This window comes from Biomphalaria glabrata, chromosome 11, assembly GCF_947242115.1.
Source record: "Biomphalaria glabrata chromosome 11, xgBioGlab47.1, whole genome shotgun sequence".
Taxonomy (NCBI): Eukaryota; Metazoa; Mollusca; class Gastropoda; family Planorbidae; genus Biomphalaria; species Biomphalaria glabrata.
This window is the reverse complement of record NC_074721.1, coordinates 25,384,684-25,405,277: the sequence shown is the minus strand read 5'-3', so window position 1 is coordinate 25,405,277 and position 20,594 is coordinate 25,384,684. Positions and strand designations below refer to the sequence as shown.

Here is a 20,594-nt window from a genome sequence, read left to right as displayed (position 1 = left end):
TGTTATGGAGCGTGTGTTAAGTGTCTGATGCAACTTTTAGCAGGATTGATGTAGAAACTTTTGAATGCGTTGAGATAGTTTTAAAACTTCTTCACCATTTTGTAATTTAATAATAATAATAATAATTCTGCACTGTAAATATTTAGTAATAAAAGTCATTATTAGTTTTCATAACTTTATTGTCTGGAAAGTAAAGTAATGCTCCATTAAAGGTAAGTTGGACTCGCTGTCTGGAGCTACAAGTTAACATTTGTAAAATCAATAGTCCCCTTACTAAATAGTCTCCCATGTTACTTACTAGTAATAGTATATAGTTGTAAAAAGGTGTATTTTTATGAAAAAACTTCTTGCATAGTGGATTTTAAAAAAATTAATTTTTCGCTTTCAGAAAACAAAAATTTAGCCGTTGCATCAAAACTCTGTAAGATCTAAAAAAAAATATGTTATCGGATTTTCAATATCTGTTCTAGTTTATGAGATCTAAATGGGACGGACGGACTGACAGACAGACCACAAAACTAATTGCGGCTATTCCCTTTTTGGTGGCTGCTTAAAAAAACACTACTGAAAGTGACGTTTTTTTTTCAAAGCCATTGCTAAATTAAGTTGTTTTATTTTTACCACGCTAGCTCTTCTGTCACAATGCCGGATTTAGAATTGAAAAGTAGGCTACCTAGAGCCCATTTTACCCCTGATATTATGTCAGGTCTAAAATCTTTTGGAGGCCCTAAGCTATATTTTGTGTTGCCTATAGTTAAATAAATTCGTTCTTGGGGTTTCATAAAAGTCTGCCAACTTCTTTATGCTCAAATAGAATGCTTATTTTTTAGACTAGTAATCGTTTTACAGCATTTTCAGAAAGAAATTTATTGTACTTAGTTTCATTGTGAGGATTAGTTGTTGTTGTTGTTTTTTATACGATCTAACACGCTTAGCCAACTAGATCATTTGTATTATGAACTTATTACAAAACTATTTTTCTAGTTCCATTCACACAGAACTTTTGCAAAGCATTCACTCTCAGACCCGAGTACATTGTTTAGCCTCAGCCATCAGATGTTCTGGTTTGTGTCTCTAATTAAGGCCTATCCATTTTATTGCTAATCACCATTTTTCTCCTCTCAGTCAAAGAAGATTTCGTCACACAAATATTCCGTCAAAGGTCTTTAAGTTTACCTTCACGGACGTCCTTGACAGGAACTAATGGTTTCGGAGTGTCCTTAGGAATCAGATTGCTATCAGAACTCGGCTGAGTTGGTTTGCTGAAATATCATTTCAATATATTAGTTATAAGCAATGTACCTACATGCAATAGTACTTAATATATGTAGGTGAGAGCGAGATGGCTGAGTGGGAAAGCTTACGAACCGAGGTGTCTCGGGTTCGAAGATTGAAATTTTGAATTTCGGCATTTTTAGGGCGTTTCTAAGTCCACCCAACTCTACTGGGTGCCTGGTATTAATTAGGGAAACAAAGTCAGTTGCTCGTTGTACTGACCACATGACACCCTCGTTATCCATCTGCCTTACATCATCTGCTCTACACATTGCAAGGTCTGAGGTTCATTTTGTTTTCACTCACTCTATGTAGATAACATACGGAATTGGAAACGATTTGTTTTTGTTACTATCCAATTATGGGTTAGGGTTAGGGTTAGGCCTTTTCTTATTATAATGACAGCCCTAACTTTGTGTGTTGCCTCCTCCAATGGATCGACCTCTACCCACACACTTTTGTGCTCTGGAATATTCTAGATACAGGTACCTTTGGTTAGTTGTAGCTTTCTTTTTGTATCCTTCAATCATAAAGCAAGCAATGTACGTAATAGACAGTTAAGAGGTTAGGAGAAATAATGCATACACAGTTTACACACACACACATATGTAACTTAACTAGGATCGACCACACACACACATATGTAACTTAACTAGGATCGACCACACACACACATATGTAACTTAACTAGGATCGACCTAAGTTTTTTAAGAACATTTGTTAGAAACTTCAGAAGTTCAAAGAACTAATCAATGTCATCTATTGAAGTCAACAAAACAGCTTTACCAAGTTCCCTGAGTGTCATAGACACACTTTCCTAGAGTCTCTTCATACTTGTATCCATCTTTACAATACCGAATGCTTGTTTGCCCAGCCTTACACTGCAGATAGACATTACAATAAGAACATGCTGGATAGCGTCCATCGGGCTGTACTCGCCCCACACTCCGACAAGTTGATACACATTTAGTGTGGGCTGAGAAAGAGAAGTTTATATTTTGTTAATCTTCAACAATTGGCTGCATTTAGCGTGGGTTGTGAAAGAGAAGTTTATATTTAGTTGTTTTTTTTAATAAATGCTACAAAATCTATGGCAATTTTATACTTCATAATATTTTCATGAATGAAACGTTTATCTTGAAACAATTCATAATGGAATTCAGAATTTTCCATATTTTGAAAAAAAAAAGCTCAATTTAGTTTTCACGAAATCCAGATTACTTATTACCGAGTGAAATCTAGTGTTACTTATTAACTTAACTAGTACAGTTAGTAAGTCAAGTCTCACTTGTTTTAAAGAAATGTCAATCTGGAAGTTTTCGATACAGATCAAATACATAGGGGATCAAATCAAAGAGTTTTCTCATAGAGACAAAATGGAATCAATTGTAAAGAAGTCTAATATAATTTAATTCAATTAATTATGACAATGTTAATTATTTGTAGTAACATTGCAAAGACATTTTTTAATACAGCGGAGAAGGGAATTTCTGTTGACTATATCAGACTCTACTTACATGAGTAGGAAGACTCTACTTACATGAGTAGGAAGACTCTACTTACATGAGTAGGAAGACTCTACTTACATGAGTAGGAAGACTCTACTTACATGAGTAGGAAGACTCTACTTACATGAGTAGGAAGACTCTACTTACATGACTCTATCAGACTCTACTTACATGAGTAGGAAGACTCTACTTACATGAGTAGGAAGACTCTACTTACATGAGTAGGAAGACTCTACTTACATGAGTAGGAAGACTCTACTTACATGAGGAGGAAGACTCTACTTACATGAGGAGGAAGACTCTACTTACATGAGGAGGAAGACTCTACTTACATGAGGAGGAAGACTCTACTTACATGAGTAGGAAGACTCTACTTACATGAGTAGGAAGACTCTACTTACATGAGTAGGAAGACTCTACTTACATGAGTAGGAAGACTCTACTTACATGACTCTATCAGACTCTACTTACATGAGTAGGAAGACTCTACTTACATGAGTAGGAAGACTCTACTTACATGACTCTATCAGACTCTACTTACATGAGTAGGAAGACTCTACTTACATGAGTAGGAAGACTCTACTTACATGAGTAGGAAGACTCTACTTACATGATTAGGAAGACTCTACTTACATGACTCTATCAGACTCTACTTACATGAGTAGGAAGACTCTACTTACATGAGTAGGAAGACTCTACTTACATGACTCTATCAGACTCTACTTACATGAGTAGGAAGACTCTACTTACATGAGGAGGAAGACTCTACTTACATGAGGAGGAAGACTCTACTTACATGAGGAGGAAGACTCTACTTACATGAGGAGGAAGACTCTACTTACATGACTCTATCAGACTCTACTTACATGAGTAGGAAGACTCTACTTACATGAGTAGGAAGACTCTACTTACATGAGTAGGAAGACTCTACTTACATGACTCTATCAGACTCTACTTACATGAGTAGGAAGACTCTACTTACATGAGTAGGAAGACTCTACTTACATGAGTAGGAAGACTCTACTTACATGAGGAGGAAGACTCTACTTACATGAGGAGGAAGACTCTACTTACATGAGTAGGAAGACTCTACTTACATGAGGAGGAAGACTACTTACATGAGGAGGAAGACTCTACTTACATGAGGAGGAAGACTCTACTTACATGAGGAGGAAGACTCTACTTACATGACTCTATCAGACTCTACTTACATGAGTAGGAAGACTCTACTTACATGAGTAGGAAGACTCTACTTACATGAGTAGGAAGACTCTACTTACATGAGTAGGAAGACTCTACTTACATGAGTAGGAAGACTCTACTTACATGACTCTATCAGACTCTACTTACATGAGTAGGAAGACTCTACTTACATGAGTAGGAAGACTCTACTTACATGAGGAGGAAGACTCTACTTACATGAGGAGGAAGACTCTACTTACATGAGTAGGAAGACTCTACTTACATGAGTAGGAAGACTCTACTTACATGAGGAGGAAGACTCTACTTACATGAGGAGGAAGACTCTACTTACATGAGGAGGAAGACTCTACTTACATGAGGAGGAAGACTCTACTTACATGAGGAGGAAGACTCTACTTACATGAGTAGGAAGCACTAACACTCGTGTTCACGCCGGCACTGTAGATAAGATGTTACAACTTTAGATAACAATTTTGTACAAAATGTAAACTTTTATTTAGTAATTTGTAACAAAATTACTTCGTTAGATTAGACCTTAAAATAGTGTTATAAAAATATCTAATAACAATCAACAATGCACAGGTAACTGGTACTCTGTTAGAAGCATGTTGTGTTCAATGTACATCTAGAACTTTAACTAGAATGGGATAGCTTGTCTGTCGCTAGTCAATTGGGTTCAATGTACATCTAGAACTTTAACTAGAATGGGATAGCTTGTCTGTCGCTAGTCAATTGTGTTCAATGTACATCTAGAACTTTAACTAGAATGGGATAGCTTGTCTGTCGCTAGTCAATTGTGTTCAATGTACATCTAGAACTTTAACTAGAATGGGATAGCTTGTCTGTCGCTAGTCAATTGGGTTCAATGTACATCTAGAACTTTAACTAGAATGGGATAGCTTGTCTGTCGCTAGTCAGTAGGGTTCAATGTACATCTAGAACTTTAACTAGAATGGGATAGCTTGTCTGTAGCTAGTCAATTGTGTTCAATGTACATCTAGAACTTTAACTAGAATGGGATAGCTTGTCTGTCGCTAGTCAATTGTGTTCAATGTACATCTAGAACTTTAACTAGAATGGGATAGCTTGTCTGTCGCTAGTCAATTGGGTTCAATGTACATCTAGAACTTTAACTAGAATGGGATAGCTTGTCTGTCGCTAGTCAATTGGGTTCAATGTGCATCTAGAACTTTAACTAGAATGGGATAGCTTGTCTGTCGCTAGTCAATTGGGTTCAATGTACATCTAGACCTTTAACTAGAATGGGATAGCTTGTCTGTCGCTAGTCAATAGGGTTCAATGTACATCTAGAACTTTAACTAGAATGGGATAGCTTGTCTGTCGCTAGTCAATTGGGTTCAATGTACATCTAGAACTTTAACTAGAATGGGATAGCTTGTCTGTCGCTAGTCAGTAGGGTTCAATGTACATCTAGAACTTTAACTAGTATGGGATAGCTTGTCTGTCGCTAGTCAATTGGGTTCAATGTACATCTAGAACTTTAACTAGAATTGGATAGCTTGTCTGTGGCTAGTCGACTCAACTTTACTCAACGGATCAATAACTCCAGAGTTCAAGTCAAATAAACGGTTTCCTTCTTCATGACTAAATAGTCGGTGCTGTACACAATGAGCGATATTTCTACTCGCTTATCTTCTCTTGGAAAAAATTATTTGTGGTCGTAAGTTTATTTTTACTTATATATTCAATGCATGTCGCAGATCTATTTTTAAATTGAAAAGACGTCATTAAAATGTAACTCTCAAGGTAACTGGCTCAAACAAAATCTGAAAAAAAAAAGACTAAGGGAGGGCCTACACCTGTTACAGCAACATACAGCATCGTACAGGTTATAAGTCCAAGCTTGAAATACGATAGGTGCAAACAGTACAATAGTTGTACTTTGTTAGGTATTTACCCCAGATGTGTTTATTTTTTACAACGCTTCTATCGACTCTCTCTGTATGTTTGAACACGTTATTTCTCCGCTATCTGAATAGTTGGCACTTCATTGTTGATATCAAGCAAAAAAACAACAGTATTTAAATGAATAATTGGTCAATATTCAATCGATTCATGTCTCGTCTTCGCCCATAAATAATTGTAAAAAGTTTCAACTTGATACAAGAAATAACGTGTTCCACTTTCTTACCTACTATAAAAATGCTCTCTAGATTTAGAAAGTTGGATTCTTGAAAAATTACCATGAATAGGCCTACAAATAAAACTACTAGAAGATCTTAATGTCTAAATCAAAATCTCGACTCTAGACTATTATATCATTATCTAGACCAAAAAAATATTTATATATGAATGTTCTTAAAAAAATAATTCACTTTTTAATAATAGTAATAACAACAAGGTTACAAAGACAGTTTGTGTGAAACACAAACTCAAAATCGGCTCCCGAAGTGGTCCACCTAGTCTTCACCAGGATTCGAACACGGGACTTCCAGTTCCAAATTCTTTACCCCTCAGCCACAACATCTCCATATATTCATTTAGCGTACACTTATATTTTTAAAATAATAATTATCAACTTTATCCATACATTCAAAATTAATAACAACACGTAAAAATAATTCTTGACCTACTTTAAGCTACAATTGTGTACAAATGACTTCAGACTTTCCCTTCGCAAATAAAAATTAATAACTCCATTTGTCATTTGTCATACAAACCATCTAGACATAGATCTAGCTTAATCTAGACCTAGTTTTAGATCTAAATCTATATTCAAGATCTAAGTCTAGGTCTAGAACTAGATCTAAGCCTATTATATATAGATTGCCCTAGATCTAGAAATAGATCTAAGTCTCTAAGTCTAGATCTAGAGTTAGATCTAAGTCTATATCTAGATCTAAGACTATATTTAGACTGTCACTGTCAAGTATATAATGAGGATATGTCAAACCTGCTCGCTATGAAAGTAGTTCGTCATTTTTGAAACTTATAACTAAAACGAAGTTTGTATCAAAATTCTTTTTTAAAAACAACATCTAAATCAGTATTCTATTCAATGAGTTAATTAATAAATGGAACATATATTTTATAACGATCCATTGATACTCTTACCATTGTGACCTTAGATGCAAATGTTTTGCACCAATGCGCGAATCTATGAAGGAAGCTTGATTTATTAATGAAGAAGTCCATGACATTTAAAAAAAAAAGTTACCTCCCCTGAAGTTTTTCATTGAAAAGTGGTGTAATTTTTTGAAAATCTGCTTGCATATATAATTTAAAAAATAAGATGGTTCACTTTCGGAAAAGAAAAAAGTAGCCATCAGAACTATGAATGATCTAGAATATCATGATGTCCGATTTTCATTTTCTCTTCTAGTTTCTGAGATCTAAAAGGGACGGATGGACAGATGGACAGACGGACGGACAGACAGGCCACACAAAACTAATAGCGTCTTTACTCTTTCGGGGGTCGCTTAAAAAATCTCCTTATCTTTTTCTAGCCACAACGAACGTGAGGGAACAGATTGATCATTTTCTATTGGAGAATTTCATACATGGCAGAAAAACTATAACTAGCTATATACTAGCGTCTTGGTGTATCCGCTGTAGAAAAAGAAAGAAGTGTTGATAAGCTATAGGTCTATTTCATGTTGATAAGCTATAGGTCTATTTCATGTTGATAAGCTATAGGTCTATTTCATGTTGATAAGCTATAGGTCTATTTCATGTTGATAAGCTATAGGTCTATTTCATGTTGATAAGCTATAGGTCTATTTCATGTTGATAAGCTATAGGTCTATTTCATGTTGATAAGCTATAGGTCTATTTCATGTTGATAAGCTATAGGTCTATTTCATGTTGATAAGCTATAGGTCTATTTCAAGGGGTCGTTGAATCATTTCTGGGTACAATCTATCCCTGTAAATCCCTTTGGGCTTCGATTCTACATTTTGGACACTTTACAAGGGATGTAAAGTTAATGGATCTAAGGGACATAACGAAGAAAGGACAGACGAGAAATAAAGAACAAACAAAAAAACGATAGTGTATTCTTTCATTGTTTTCTGTTAGTTTAAGGTGTGAGTTTAGATGTGAATGCAACAAGAACAAAACAACTTACCAGTTTCCTAGATCATGATCACAAACACTAATAGCTGCATTGAAGTAAGTGTGTGTAGGACAGGACTGTTCTGTTAGGTAGCCATTAGAACACATCACAAACACGTTGCAGTAGTCACAATGTGCATAAATACCAGAACGAATTGGGCGACCAGAGGCACTTACACAGCTTCTAACACATTTGCTTGGACCTGTCCATCAAAATATCACAGACATGTTGAGCTCAACACATACGTTGTTCTCATGACTATTTGTAGAGTGATTTAAAAAAAGTTACGTCCCAGATGTATCCTATCAAATTTTCCCGCCAAGGAACAATCAATGTCTGACGTCAGAACAAAACTAAACTAACTGTAAGGATCAAACTTCCTCTAGGCTCACACAAAAAAAACAAATTTCTTTCCTTCCTCCTTACGGTGTCCGGTAACTTATAATTATAGTTCTAGATCTAGTTATGCTAGTTGTAGTTCTAGATCTTGATATAATTCTAGATCTAGAACGGTCCCACGACATATCGTTCACGGACATTTCGTTCACCGACAAATCTTTTAAACAAATTAAACACGCAACGAGAACATATAATAGTAAAAATATGTTACTATTCAGTGAACGACTTGTTTGTGAAAAAATTGTCGGTGAACGAATTGTCGGGTGAACGAATTGTCGACGAATTGTCGGGTGAACGAATTGTCGGGTGAACGAATAGTTGCGTGAACGAATTGTCGGGTGAACGAATAGTTGCGTGAACGAATTGTCGGGTGAACGACAAGTCGTGAACGATTTGTCGGTGAACAAAATGTCAGTGAACTAACTTTGGTGTCCCCAACGTAACAACGTCACTCCCCAATAGCAGATCTACGTTTAGGTATTTAAAATAACCTGGATTGAATGACCATGATTATCAACAGATAGGCTTACCTCTAGTACCATACAACGTAACAACGTCACTCACCTACATTGGCTGACCACGCTAAATCATTGTATTCCTCTGATGGCTGGCTGGAGGGCATGACCTTTGTTTGTGGGACTAGAGGTGAGTATTGTGGAGCGGGAGGTTGGACTGGTTTGGAGGTTGCGCTGCAAATATATTTGTTTCTAGTATTTACTTATAGCTTTAGTAGACTTCATCTCATCCATACTAAGAGTATAAAGTATTCATTTATAGATATGTTATAATTTATCACATCAATACCTATATTATAATCCATTGACATAATTTATTCCTTTTATACATATACTTATATTTTGATTTATAGCTATATTTATTTATCTCATCTATATCTATTTTATAATGTACTATCAGTTAACACTGGCTACGCCCGTTGATATGTTCCCAGCTTTATATTGTTTATTATTATTATTATTTTTTATTTGTAATAAACGGGCCACATTTTAACTTTTTTAGCTCGTGAATGAATGTATCTGTTACTCTGAAATTTTACGGCCCGCTCACTCTTTTCTGTATCTCTCTCTTCGCTCCCATTTTGTTTATTTTGACCTGCGCATCGTCATGTCTCCGACATAGCCAATCGACTTCATTTGGAAAGACTCGCTTCATAATGCGCCCCTGACATAGGCAATCGACTTCATTTGGAAAGACTCGCTTCATAATGCGCCCCTGACATAGCCAATCGACTTCATTTGGAAAGACTCGCTTCATAATGCGCCCCTGACAGATACGAGCACTCATATTTTGGGCCCGTTAATTTAGCAACACTTTCACTTATCCGCTTCCCCCCCCCCCCCAAGCCAAAAACAAAAAGTGAGCCCTTAGTACACTTTATGACTCTATGACTTTTCTTTGATTTCTCAATTAAAACTCTACAAGATTTCGATCGTGACATCCCCCCCCCCCTTTTTTTTTTTTCGTTAGTATTATTTATTTTTTTATTCTATTTTTTGGCCTTTTCCGAAGGCCCCAATGGAATACCGAATTCTCCGTTCTACATTTATTTCGGTATTCTGTTCTGTAAATAACAAGAAATATGGATTTGATTTATTCAATTATTGTAAGGGTTTATCTCATCCTTTTTCAAAATTGTCACTTTTGAATATAGTGAAAGGACTATAGATCTAGATTTATTTTTGGAATTCTATTAGGATTACTTTTTTTTTTTGTTGACAAGTGTTACAAAGTACACTAGTCCTTGCGCTCTCTCTTTTTCTCGAAAAAACAAAAGACAAACAACACTAGCTCTCTTGAAATGTTTTTAGGATTTGGTCTAAAAGGGAAGTATAAAGAAGTAGACTTTGTGGGACAGAAAAAAAATGCTTTAAAAATACGAAATTCGTGGTATTTTTTGAAATGCTTTATATAGAAACTGCGAGGCAAACCCAGACAATACAATACAAAGGTTTGATAGAAAACTTGCGGGTTTTCGCGAATAGCGGTCCATGTTACGGTTTTGTCTCTATCTAGGTCTTACTACTCTAGGAGGTAAAAGGAATCTGGGTACGAAATTTTATACGAATTCGTAAGACAGTTTAAGAGATATCTTGATCGATGAGTGTGACATTGGTATTTTACTAATATATAATAGATTTTGTTGAAGTCAATAAAAACGTAATTTTATCATTTGTACAGTAGAGCGTCGATTATCCGGACGTCAGTTATCCAGAACGTCAAATATCCAGACTATTTTTTTAAATTTCTTTTTATTTTGCTTTACAGAACGGCATCTAAGTGCTCTTGCTGGTGTGCAGCGACAAATCAGCGACAAATCAACGACTATTTCTCTCAGTCATGGCAGTCATCGCTTTCTTTCCCGGTATATTTTAATAGAGTTTTTTTGTTGACGTACGACGCGATACCCTCATAGGAATTTCCTTGATAGTGTTGGTGAAATGGATTATTTCGCACTCGGTTGTCCGGGCGATCGACCCGTTTTTCAATTAATCCGGATAATGGACGTTCTCCTGTATATAACATTTGTTTATTTGAATGAAATTTTGATTAGAGAGTTTATTTCTCATCTTTATTTTGATGTCAAGCCTGAACTAGTTATACAACAAAAGGTTGAGTAAAATGTGGAAGAACTGATCGAGTGAAATTCGCAAATATAAATTGACGACTAAATGACAAACGAAATGACTCGGTTGATTGAAAATAACTTGGCGGCTACAAACAATATTTAAGACTTACCAGAATTGATTGTCACGGTCACACACAAAGATGTTTCTGTTGTAGAATGTTCCTTCAGGGCACAGCGTGACAGTCGGGGAACCACTGACACACTGAACAAAAGCGTGACAGAAAGTACAATGAGCATATTGGCCATCCAGCAGATTACCCCCCTTGCTGCCTTTACAGGAAGTTGTGCATTCACTAAAGACTGAAAGGTAAACATTTAAAATGTTTTATTTACACTTAGATCTCTGCTTTAAAGATAATTTCAATGTTCAACTGATTTATAGTAGACTTTTAGGTAGTAGACAGTGAAGATCTAAGGTTCATAGTTACAAAATTAGAATTATATGTGGCTTCTCATAATGATGTTAAATATAAACTTCTTTGTTTAAAGAGCTATTTTAGTCTTTTGTGTAACTCTTTCTCTTCACATCAATCACACACACACGCACACGCGCCCTCACGTATGTAATCATTCGTCCATTTATTTTTACTTCGGGGCTATAGACTTATATATTATATTTAGACTGGAAACCGGAAACAAATTCTTTTTCGATTCACAGACATATATATATATATGTAACTCTTTTTCAAGCTCTAAGGGAAGTCGCCCCAATCAATCTTTTCTTTATAGAAAAGTAATAATCTTTAGTATTCAAAGTTTAGAAATAATGCAAAATCATTTCTCGGATTTTCTCTATAATGGGCTATTAATCACAGAACTATTATATATACGCTAATATATGAAACAAATCCATTTCCTGTTTGTTTCCATTGAGAAAATTTTCAAAAAATCCTAGATCGAAATAATTCATGTCTGTTGATTTTAATCATCTTATGTACATTTAAATAGTTTGATTACCTAGATCTTTCTAGATTATGTATCTAAAAATTGCAAAGTAATAATTATGAGATCTAGATCTAGATCTAAAAATTAAATTATATGTTACATATGTTAGGGTTGAAAAAAAGAGACTATACTTCGTATAGCAACTCTACAAAATAACACCTTGTTTCAACTTTAAAAAAAAAAAAATAGATATAATACATATAAGTCTATGTTCGAGACTTTGAAAATGTTAATGTTCAGTGGGGTTTTTTTCAGATATAACTTAAAAAATATTTCTACTAGATCTAGACGTCAATATCTAAATCTGGATCTACATAGACGTTAATATCTAAATCAAGAATGAATACTTTTGTTTAAACTATAAAGTATGACGATATCTATATTAATGAAACAAAAAGAGAGTTCTCCCTATATCTTTGTAGTGTTAGATCTGTGTTAGTTCGTTGTTTGTGACTTAAGCGATCTAATAGTGGTACAAAAACTACAGACCTTCATTTTTTTAAAAATGTCTTCTAAACTGAAATGGGAACTTTTATTTAAATATTAATTCATTACTAAAAATTTCTTTTACACTTTTCCAAATGAATGTTTTAGATGATCATAAAATAATTTTCCTTCAAATGTTTTTAAAACAAAACCGAATTCTAGGAAGTTTATAAAGAATCGAGACTCAGTGAATTGACTGACCACTCAAGCATCTAATCTGCAAGTATTTTACAAGTAATTCTTTTCTGAACTAAACTCTACGAATTTTTTCCTTAAATGATTTTTTTAATTTATTATTTTTATTTCAAAATGCTCGTGGGAAAAAAAATGTTTCGTTACCTCCAGGATTAGTGTTTATAGAGTAGGAGGGAGAGGGTTGACTACTGGGAGGAGGGTATACAGAGGGAGAGGGTTGACTACTGGGAGGAGAGTATACAGATGGAGATGGTTGATTACTGGGAGATGGGTATAAAGATGGAGATGGTTGATTACTGGGAGGAGGGTATACAGATGGAGATGGTTGATTACTGGGAGGAGGGTATACAGATGGAGATGGTTGACTATTTGGAGGAGGGTATAAAGGTGGAGATGGTTGATTACTGGGAGATGGGTATACAGATGGAGATGGTTGATTACTGGGAGATGGGTATACAGATGGAGATGGTTGATTACTGGGAGATGGGTATAAAGATGGAGATGGTTGATTATTGGGAGACTGATACAAGGCTGCATTGTTAGGTGCTGAGTAGAATATGTTCTGATCTAAGTTTTGAGATCTAGTTGGCGACATTGTTGGGTAGGCGGCTGGTGGATTTTCTGTTGGAAAAAGCGAGTCAATGTCTATGTTGGAATAAACCTGTCCAGATGGTTGGCTGTTCCAATTGTTAAACAGACGTTCTAATTCATTCTCTGAAGACGGCGGAGAATTTGAAGCCTGATAGCCATTAGGATCTCCAAGATTGTTGGTATAAAGTTGATTGCTTTCATAAAAAGTGTTCATACTGTTGAAGAGATCTTCAAGTGCCCCACTAGCAGGCTGTTGTTGTGAAAGGTATTCACTATTGGCAGGCTGTTGTTGTGAAGGGTATACGCTATCGGGAGGCTGTTGTTGTGGAGGGTATACACTATTGGCAGGCTGTTGTTGTGAAGGGTTTACACTATTGGCAAGCTGTTGTTGTGAAAGGTATACACTAATGGCAGGCTGTTGTTGTGAAGGGTATACACTAATGGCAGGCTGTTGTTGTGGAGGGTATACGCTATTGGCAGTCTGCTGTTCAAACAAAGATTGTAAAGGATCTTGATTAGTGTATACAAACTGGCTGAATTGTCCTGACAATGTCTGTTCTTGATTCTTGATTTGGTTCGGCTTTTGTGTTGATTGCTGATTTATGTAAGGTGACTGGTATGGTATTGATTCTTGGTTACTTGGTTGATTCAATCTCTGGTTGTCTGCTGCTCTGGCATCGGGTCCAATGTAATTTCCTTTTGAACTTTAAAAAGAAAGTAACACTTTTTAAATGATGAAATAAATGTGTCAAAAATAAAATAAAGTTGAAATCAATAATTTCCCATTAAGAAAACAACTTGACATTGATCTAGTGTATAACTAGTTCTTACTCGCAGTGAGAAGGTAGTGCCCCAGTACACACATTAAACTTGGGATCAAAGTACGTGTTTAGTGAACAGGGCATGGAGTAGAGCAAACCGTTGTCACATTGTATAAACTTGTCACATCTCTGACAGTGTTGGTAATGGCCCGCTTTGCCTGTACAGTCACTCACACATTGTGGACTAGCTGTAGGAGACATACACAATGCTACAAAGTATATGGAAATTAACAATGACTTTAAAATCATAAAAGTATCTTTTATGTGTTTATGTTTTCTTGTAAGTGTTTATGTTTTCTTTTAAGTGTTTATGTTTTCTTTTAAGTGTTTATGTTTTCTTTTAAGTGTTTATGTTTTAATTTAAGTGTTTATGTTTTCTTTTAAGTGTTTATGTTTTCTTTTAAGTGTTTATGTTTTCTTTTAAGTGTTTATGTTTTAATTTAAGTGTTTATGTTTTCCTTTAAGTGTTTATGTTTTCTTTTGAGTGTTTATGTTTTCATTTAAGTGTTTATGTTTTCTTTTTTAAACTATTTATAGCCAATCAGTATTTAATAGATGAAATCTTGACTTTGAAACATATGTGCTAGTTTAGATAACAGTAATCAGATTAGACCATTATATTACTCTCTAAGTCTAGGAATAATAGTAGACCGACTTGCATAAAGGCTAAAAATACTATAAGGATATGCGTAATATTCATTCTACACTATAGGACTAGTTCTCAATATCTTGTAATTTTACTTTAAAAATGTAATCTCAATAGCCAGAGATTTCTGAGACTGTCTTGGTAACAAGAAAAACTTTAAATTCCTTTTTTTTTATGACAATAGGTCTATCTTCCTTATAGAGTGATTATTTGTCTCTAAATAACTATTAATATTTTTTAAAAATGTTCCTAAAATGAATTTATTCAACTCTTGAATGAACGAAGCAGGACGTTTTGGCGCAGCCGTTTTGCAGCAGGTGCCGTTTTGGCGCGAAATGTTTTGATCCATTTTTTATGTTCCTTGAATTATTTCTTTCAAGAATGATGCATATCTATGTTTTGTGTGTGTGTGGGGGTCTAACGTATTATTCATGTTATACATGAATTTAAATATTATTTTGGTCTTGAATTTTGTTTTGTAATTTTTGTTAAATCACATTAAAACGTGTGTGTAGGTTTTAATATTTCCCAAATCAAAAGAAAACAAAATGGTAGAAATCTTTTACCTTTTCTACTATTTTTGTTTCATGAATTCTAACATCCAAACAAACCTCCCACGGGGGGATGGCATCGGGAAATATTTGAACCCGGGACTTTCGAGACCTCAGGAAACAATGCCTCACGATCAGGCAGCCATCCATTGTTTGTTTATTTCATGTTTGGGAGTCACATAAATGTAATCTATTATTCATTGCATTGATATGTGTGTTTGTGTTTCACACATGTTGGCTTGTACATGTTTGTTTACTAAGTGGGACATTTGTATTTTCAATACTATTTGTTTAAATAATTCCGCTAATGTACAAACTGAAACCAATGGAAACATGATGTTTCCGGTTCGTTTACACAAAAAGGTTCATTTAATGTCATTAATGTAAGGTCTCTCCAGTTCTATAGTTCCACTATGTTCGGTGAGGTCTTCAATTGTTCCCCTTTATCTATGCCAAGAGAAAATCTGTCACCCAAATCACCCTTAACCTAAATAATTTTATCAAATAATTTTATCAATTAAAATCTATCTTTTCAAAGTTTCTTAGCTTTTACGGACATTTAACTTATTTTGATACTTTTTAAAAATGTCTTTTGAAAACAGAAATCAATGGATTTGACATAACTCGACTATAATTTAAGGGAGGGGGGGGGTGGATGAAAGCATTTTATTACCATGATCTTAGGTAGGAATCTGACTATTCATCAAATTGTCAAAACCTTCATCAAAAACGATTCGTTGTATGGTGGTTGAATTCATATTATCCAAACAATAATAGAGTGAAGTGAAATAAACTGAAGTATAAAAGCTAAATGTTTCTTCAATTATAGTCAGAATATCACGCGCCAAAACGTACCATGCGCCAAAACGTCACGCGCCAAAACATTTCGCGCCAAAACGAGTGCGCATAACGTCACGTACCGTGAATGGTGGCTGAGGTTTTTATTGGGTTTTGTCCCTCCTCATGAGAGCTAGGAATGTTCGGCTGCACACTGGGCAGTTCAATTCTGCTAGAGCTAGTGTCATTAGCCATGATTTTTTCTCTGACGCTTGTCTTCTGCAATTTGTGCGTCAGTTTTCACAGCCCGACACCATGATGCTCAGTCATGTAGGGTTAAACGTATCTTTCAAAGAACTAAAAGGAAAAAAAACTTACTGTATGGTAGCCAGATTAACTGTAAGAGGACCAGTGGTAACAAAGTGACTTGTGTCAGAACTGAAAAGAAATATGCAGATATCTTAAACCTAGTTCTTCAAAATGATTGGCAATATAATAATCAAATGTGAAAATAAAATGTAAATGGTAGCACCGGCTATCACTATACAACTTATAATAACTAATGAAAGTTAGTTTTTTAAAAAATGAGAAAAACACACATATGATCAAACAAGATAAAGTATACTTTAAAACTAGTCTAAACTGTCATTGGTATAATGCATTAGTCGTCTGTAGAATCATTCAAATGTATTAAGTCTTATAGTTCTGAAAAGAAGCAACAAAAACTCAGTAGAGGAGAATCTCGAGTCTACCGATGTCTTATTCTACTGGTATAGGCCTAGGTTGGACTGACAAGACGGTGGAGTTCAATCTTTATTGACAAAAATAAAACGCTACTATCATTGACATCGCCGTATCACTATCCCATAATATAAGAAAAACTGAAATGGAAAAAACAAAGAAAAGTTGTCTAAAAAAACATATACACTATTGTTATATCATCACAGATACCCTGTTGTTATATCAACTGACATCACAGATACCCTGTTGTTATATCAACTGACATCACAGATACCCTGTTGTTATATCAACTGACATCACAGATACCCTGTTGTTATATCAACTGACGTCACAGATACCCTGTTGTTATATCAACTGACATCACAGATACCCTGTTGTTATATCAACTGACATCACAGATACCTTCAAGGCCCTTTTCGTTGCCTGTCAGAAGGCGATACTGCTGCAGACCTGCCACATCACTAGAAAATTTCTCAGTAGAAACTGTTAAAGGGACTACGATGAATTTTGTTTCTCTCTTACGAAGGTTGACCCTGGCAGTGCCAGAGAATGAATATTATTTATTTTATAATATAATAAAAATATATCTGTATTATCCTTGAGAAAATGAGTGTTCCACTGGTACATTACACCTAACAAAAGAGTAGAACGTCTGTGGAGTCTACTTCGCTCTACTGTCCACTGGTACATTACACCTAAACAAAAGAGTAGAACGTCTGTGGAGTCTACTTGGCTCTACTGTCCACTGGTACATTACACCTAACAAAAGAACGTCCGTGGAGTCTACTTTGCTCTACTGTCCACTGGTACATTACACCTAACAAAAGAACGTCTGTGGAGTCTACTTCGCTCTACTGTCCACTGTGTCAACAAAAAAATATTCACAGATGTAGATGAGCTCTAACAGATCTCATTTCATTTTGTACAAAGTTTGAACATGTTGTTGTCTCCCATTTACTATCCTCTGTGAACATGTTGTTGTCTCCCATTTACTATCCTCTGTGAACATGTTGTTGTCTCCCATTTACTATCCTCTGTGAACATGTTGTTGTCTCCCATTTACTATCCTCTGTGAATATGTTGTTTTCTCCCATTTACTATCCTCTGTGAACATGTTGTTGTCTCCCATTTACTATCCTCTGTGAACATGTTGTTGTCTCCCATTTACTATCCTCTGTGAACATGTTGTTGTCTCCCATTTACTATCCTCTGTGAACATGTTGTTGTCTCCCATTTACTATCCTCTGTGAACATGTTGTTGTCTCCCATTTACTATCCTCTGTGAACATGTTGTTGTCTCCCATTTACTATCCTCTGTGAACATGTTGTTGTCTCCCATTTACTATCCTCTGTGAACATGTTGTTGTCTCCCATTTACTATCCTCTGTGAACATGTTGTTGTCTCCCATTTACTATCCTCTGTGAACATGTTGTTGTCTCCCATTTACTATCCTCTTTGAACATGTTGTTTTCTCCCATTTACTATCCTCTGATCAAGTTCAAACTTTGCACATTTATTCCTTAAACCTGACAAGACAGGAATAAAAAAAATTAATTAATTGTTGTCGATTAATTATTATGTTTGATTTGGAATTCCATGGAATACATCAACTACGTCATGGAAACTGTATCAACAAGTCGACTTCAATTTAAACCAGCCCTGAACTAGCCCAGTGTTTGATAGTCTACAAGTGGAGAGAACTAGTGAACACACAAACTGTACCTCGACATGTCACGAAATGTCAACGTTTCTTTATTGATTTGCCCTTAACAATATCATCAATTAAATAAGCATTCAATAACATCAATTAGTGTTATTTATAAGATAAGATAATAACATTAATAAATCTCCGTATCCTGTGTCATCATGTCGTAGTGAACCGTGTGATAGTCGAAGGCTCTTTGAACTCTAGGCGTGTAAGACTGCTTGAACAAACCGTTCTGTCTGGAGGAGGTCCACGTCAATGTCTATGTAAGCCTGCTTGAACATAACCGTTCTGTCTGGAGGAGGTCCACGTCAATGTCTATGTAAGCCTGCTTGAACAAACCGTTCTGTCTGGAGGAGATCCAAGTCAATGTCTATGTAAGCCTGCTTGAACAAACAGCTCTGTCTGGAGGAGGTCCAATTCAATGTCTATGTAAGCCTGCTTGAACAAACCGTTCTGTCTGGAAGAGATCCAAGTCAATGTCTATGTAAGCCTGCTTGAACAAACCGTTCTGTCTGGAAGAGATCCAAGTCAATGTCTATGTAAGACTGCTTGAACAAACAGCTCTGTCTGGAAGAGATCCAAGTCAATGTCTATGTAAGACTGCTTGAACAAACCGTTGTCTGGAAGAGATCCAAGTCAATGTCTATGTAAAACTTTGCTATTTCTAATATATCCAGTACTCCGGGTGCATGGACTAGAATGCATGGCCGAGGGCCGAGCACAGCGGGAACCTCCTCCATTTTCTATGTTGTACCAAGCTAACCGTGCAAGACTCGCCATTAGTGTAACGGTCCCTTGAGGAACGGCGCATGGATTATCGACAGGGACGTGGAAACTCTCTTTCAACTCCGCACCGTGCAATGGGAAAGCTCTCGCATTCCATTGGACACTTCCACAGGTTGTTTTGATTTGCTATTCATTTAGCCAAATCACTTCCTCAAGTGATCGTTTCCACCCGAGTGCCACTGACCTAATAATACAGTAGTATGGGCAACACTGTCGATACTTTCCACCCTAGTGCTACTGACCTAACAATACAATAATATGGGCAACACTGTCTATACTTTCCACCCGAGTGCCACTGACCTAACAATACAATAGTATGGGCAACACTGTCGATACGTACACGTCTCTTCCTTTCGTATTGGTGGAGAAAGAGTTGTGGTTCTTGATACTTCGTTCTTAGTTGAAACTATTGAAACCTTTTTTTTTTTGTTTCCACACAAACTGTCTATGTAACCTTATTAATAGAAATAAGGAATAACAAACTTAAAAAGTAATCTATTTGAAGCCACAAGGGAATTACACGATTGTAATTTAGATTTCACAGTCCTAGATTTCAGATATGATAGCACATAGACTATCACAATGTCGTCTGCTGCATGAATGTCGAATTCAATACACCCGTAGTATCCAATGTCAAGTATAAGTAGTTCTTGTTCTTCCAAAACTCTACAATCAAATCTACTTCCAAAACTCTACAATCAAATCTACTTCCAAAACTCTACAATCAAATCTACTTCCAGAAATCACAATCAAATCTACTTCCAGAAATCTAACATCAAATCTACTTCCAAAACTCTAACATCAAATCTACTTCCAAAACTCTAACATCAAATCTACTTCCAGAAATCACAATCAAATCTACTTCCAAAACTCTAACATCAAATCTACTTCCAAAACTCTACAATCAAATCTACTTCCAGAAATCACAATCAAATCTACATACCTGCTTTCATTGCTGTAGAAGAACATAAAACCAATGAGAACAGATTTTCAAAAAAAAAACAACAACAACTGCTAAACTGAATTAGCAACTAGAGAAAATATCATTTATATAGAACAAGTGGGCGTGGTCTAGTCACATCTTGACGTCTTTAATGGCTATTTGTGTTAGAGGGGTGGAGCTGAGAGATCTAAAGAGCTAATGGACATATGCAAACATTGAATCTACCCTAAGGTGATAGTCATGATGTTCACGTGATTAAAAATGTATATTCCTGCCTACACATACCATGTATGTATATG

The 20,594-nt window shown here is 35.6% G+C and overlaps 1 protein-coding gene across 1 annotated transcript in view; it reads right to left on the bottom strand.

Moving 5' to 3' along the window:
- Positions 1–20,362, bottom strand: part of LOC106054869 (uncharacterized) — a 49,383-nt gene extending 29,021 nt beyond the window's left edge. The window contains exons 1-10 of the mRNA XM_056004767.1: positions 20,296–20,362; positions 16,495–16,554; positions 14,153–14,330; positions 12,875–14,025; positions 11,215–11,404; positions 9,025–9,149; positions 8,074–8,263; positions 4,387–4,424; positions 2,062–2,251; positions 1,177–1,262 (exon numbers count right to left, since the gene is read on the bottom strand). Of these exons, the coding sequence (XP_055860742.1) occupies positions 1,177–1,262; positions 2,062–2,251; positions 4,387–4,424; positions 8,074–8,263; positions 9,025–9,149; positions 11,215–11,404; positions 12,875–14,025; positions 14,153–14,330; positions 16,495–16,554; positions 20,296–20,305 (2,218 nt within the window). The 5' untranslated portion in view covers positions 20,306–20,362. The remainder of the gene's footprint in view (positions 1–1,176; positions 1,263–2,061; positions 2,252–4,386; positions 4,425–8,073; positions 8,264–9,024; positions 9,150–11,214; positions 11,405–12,874; positions 14,026–14,152; positions 14,331–16,494; positions 16,555–20,295) is intronic.
- Between the last annotated feature and the right edge of the window lie 232 nt (positions 20,363–20,594).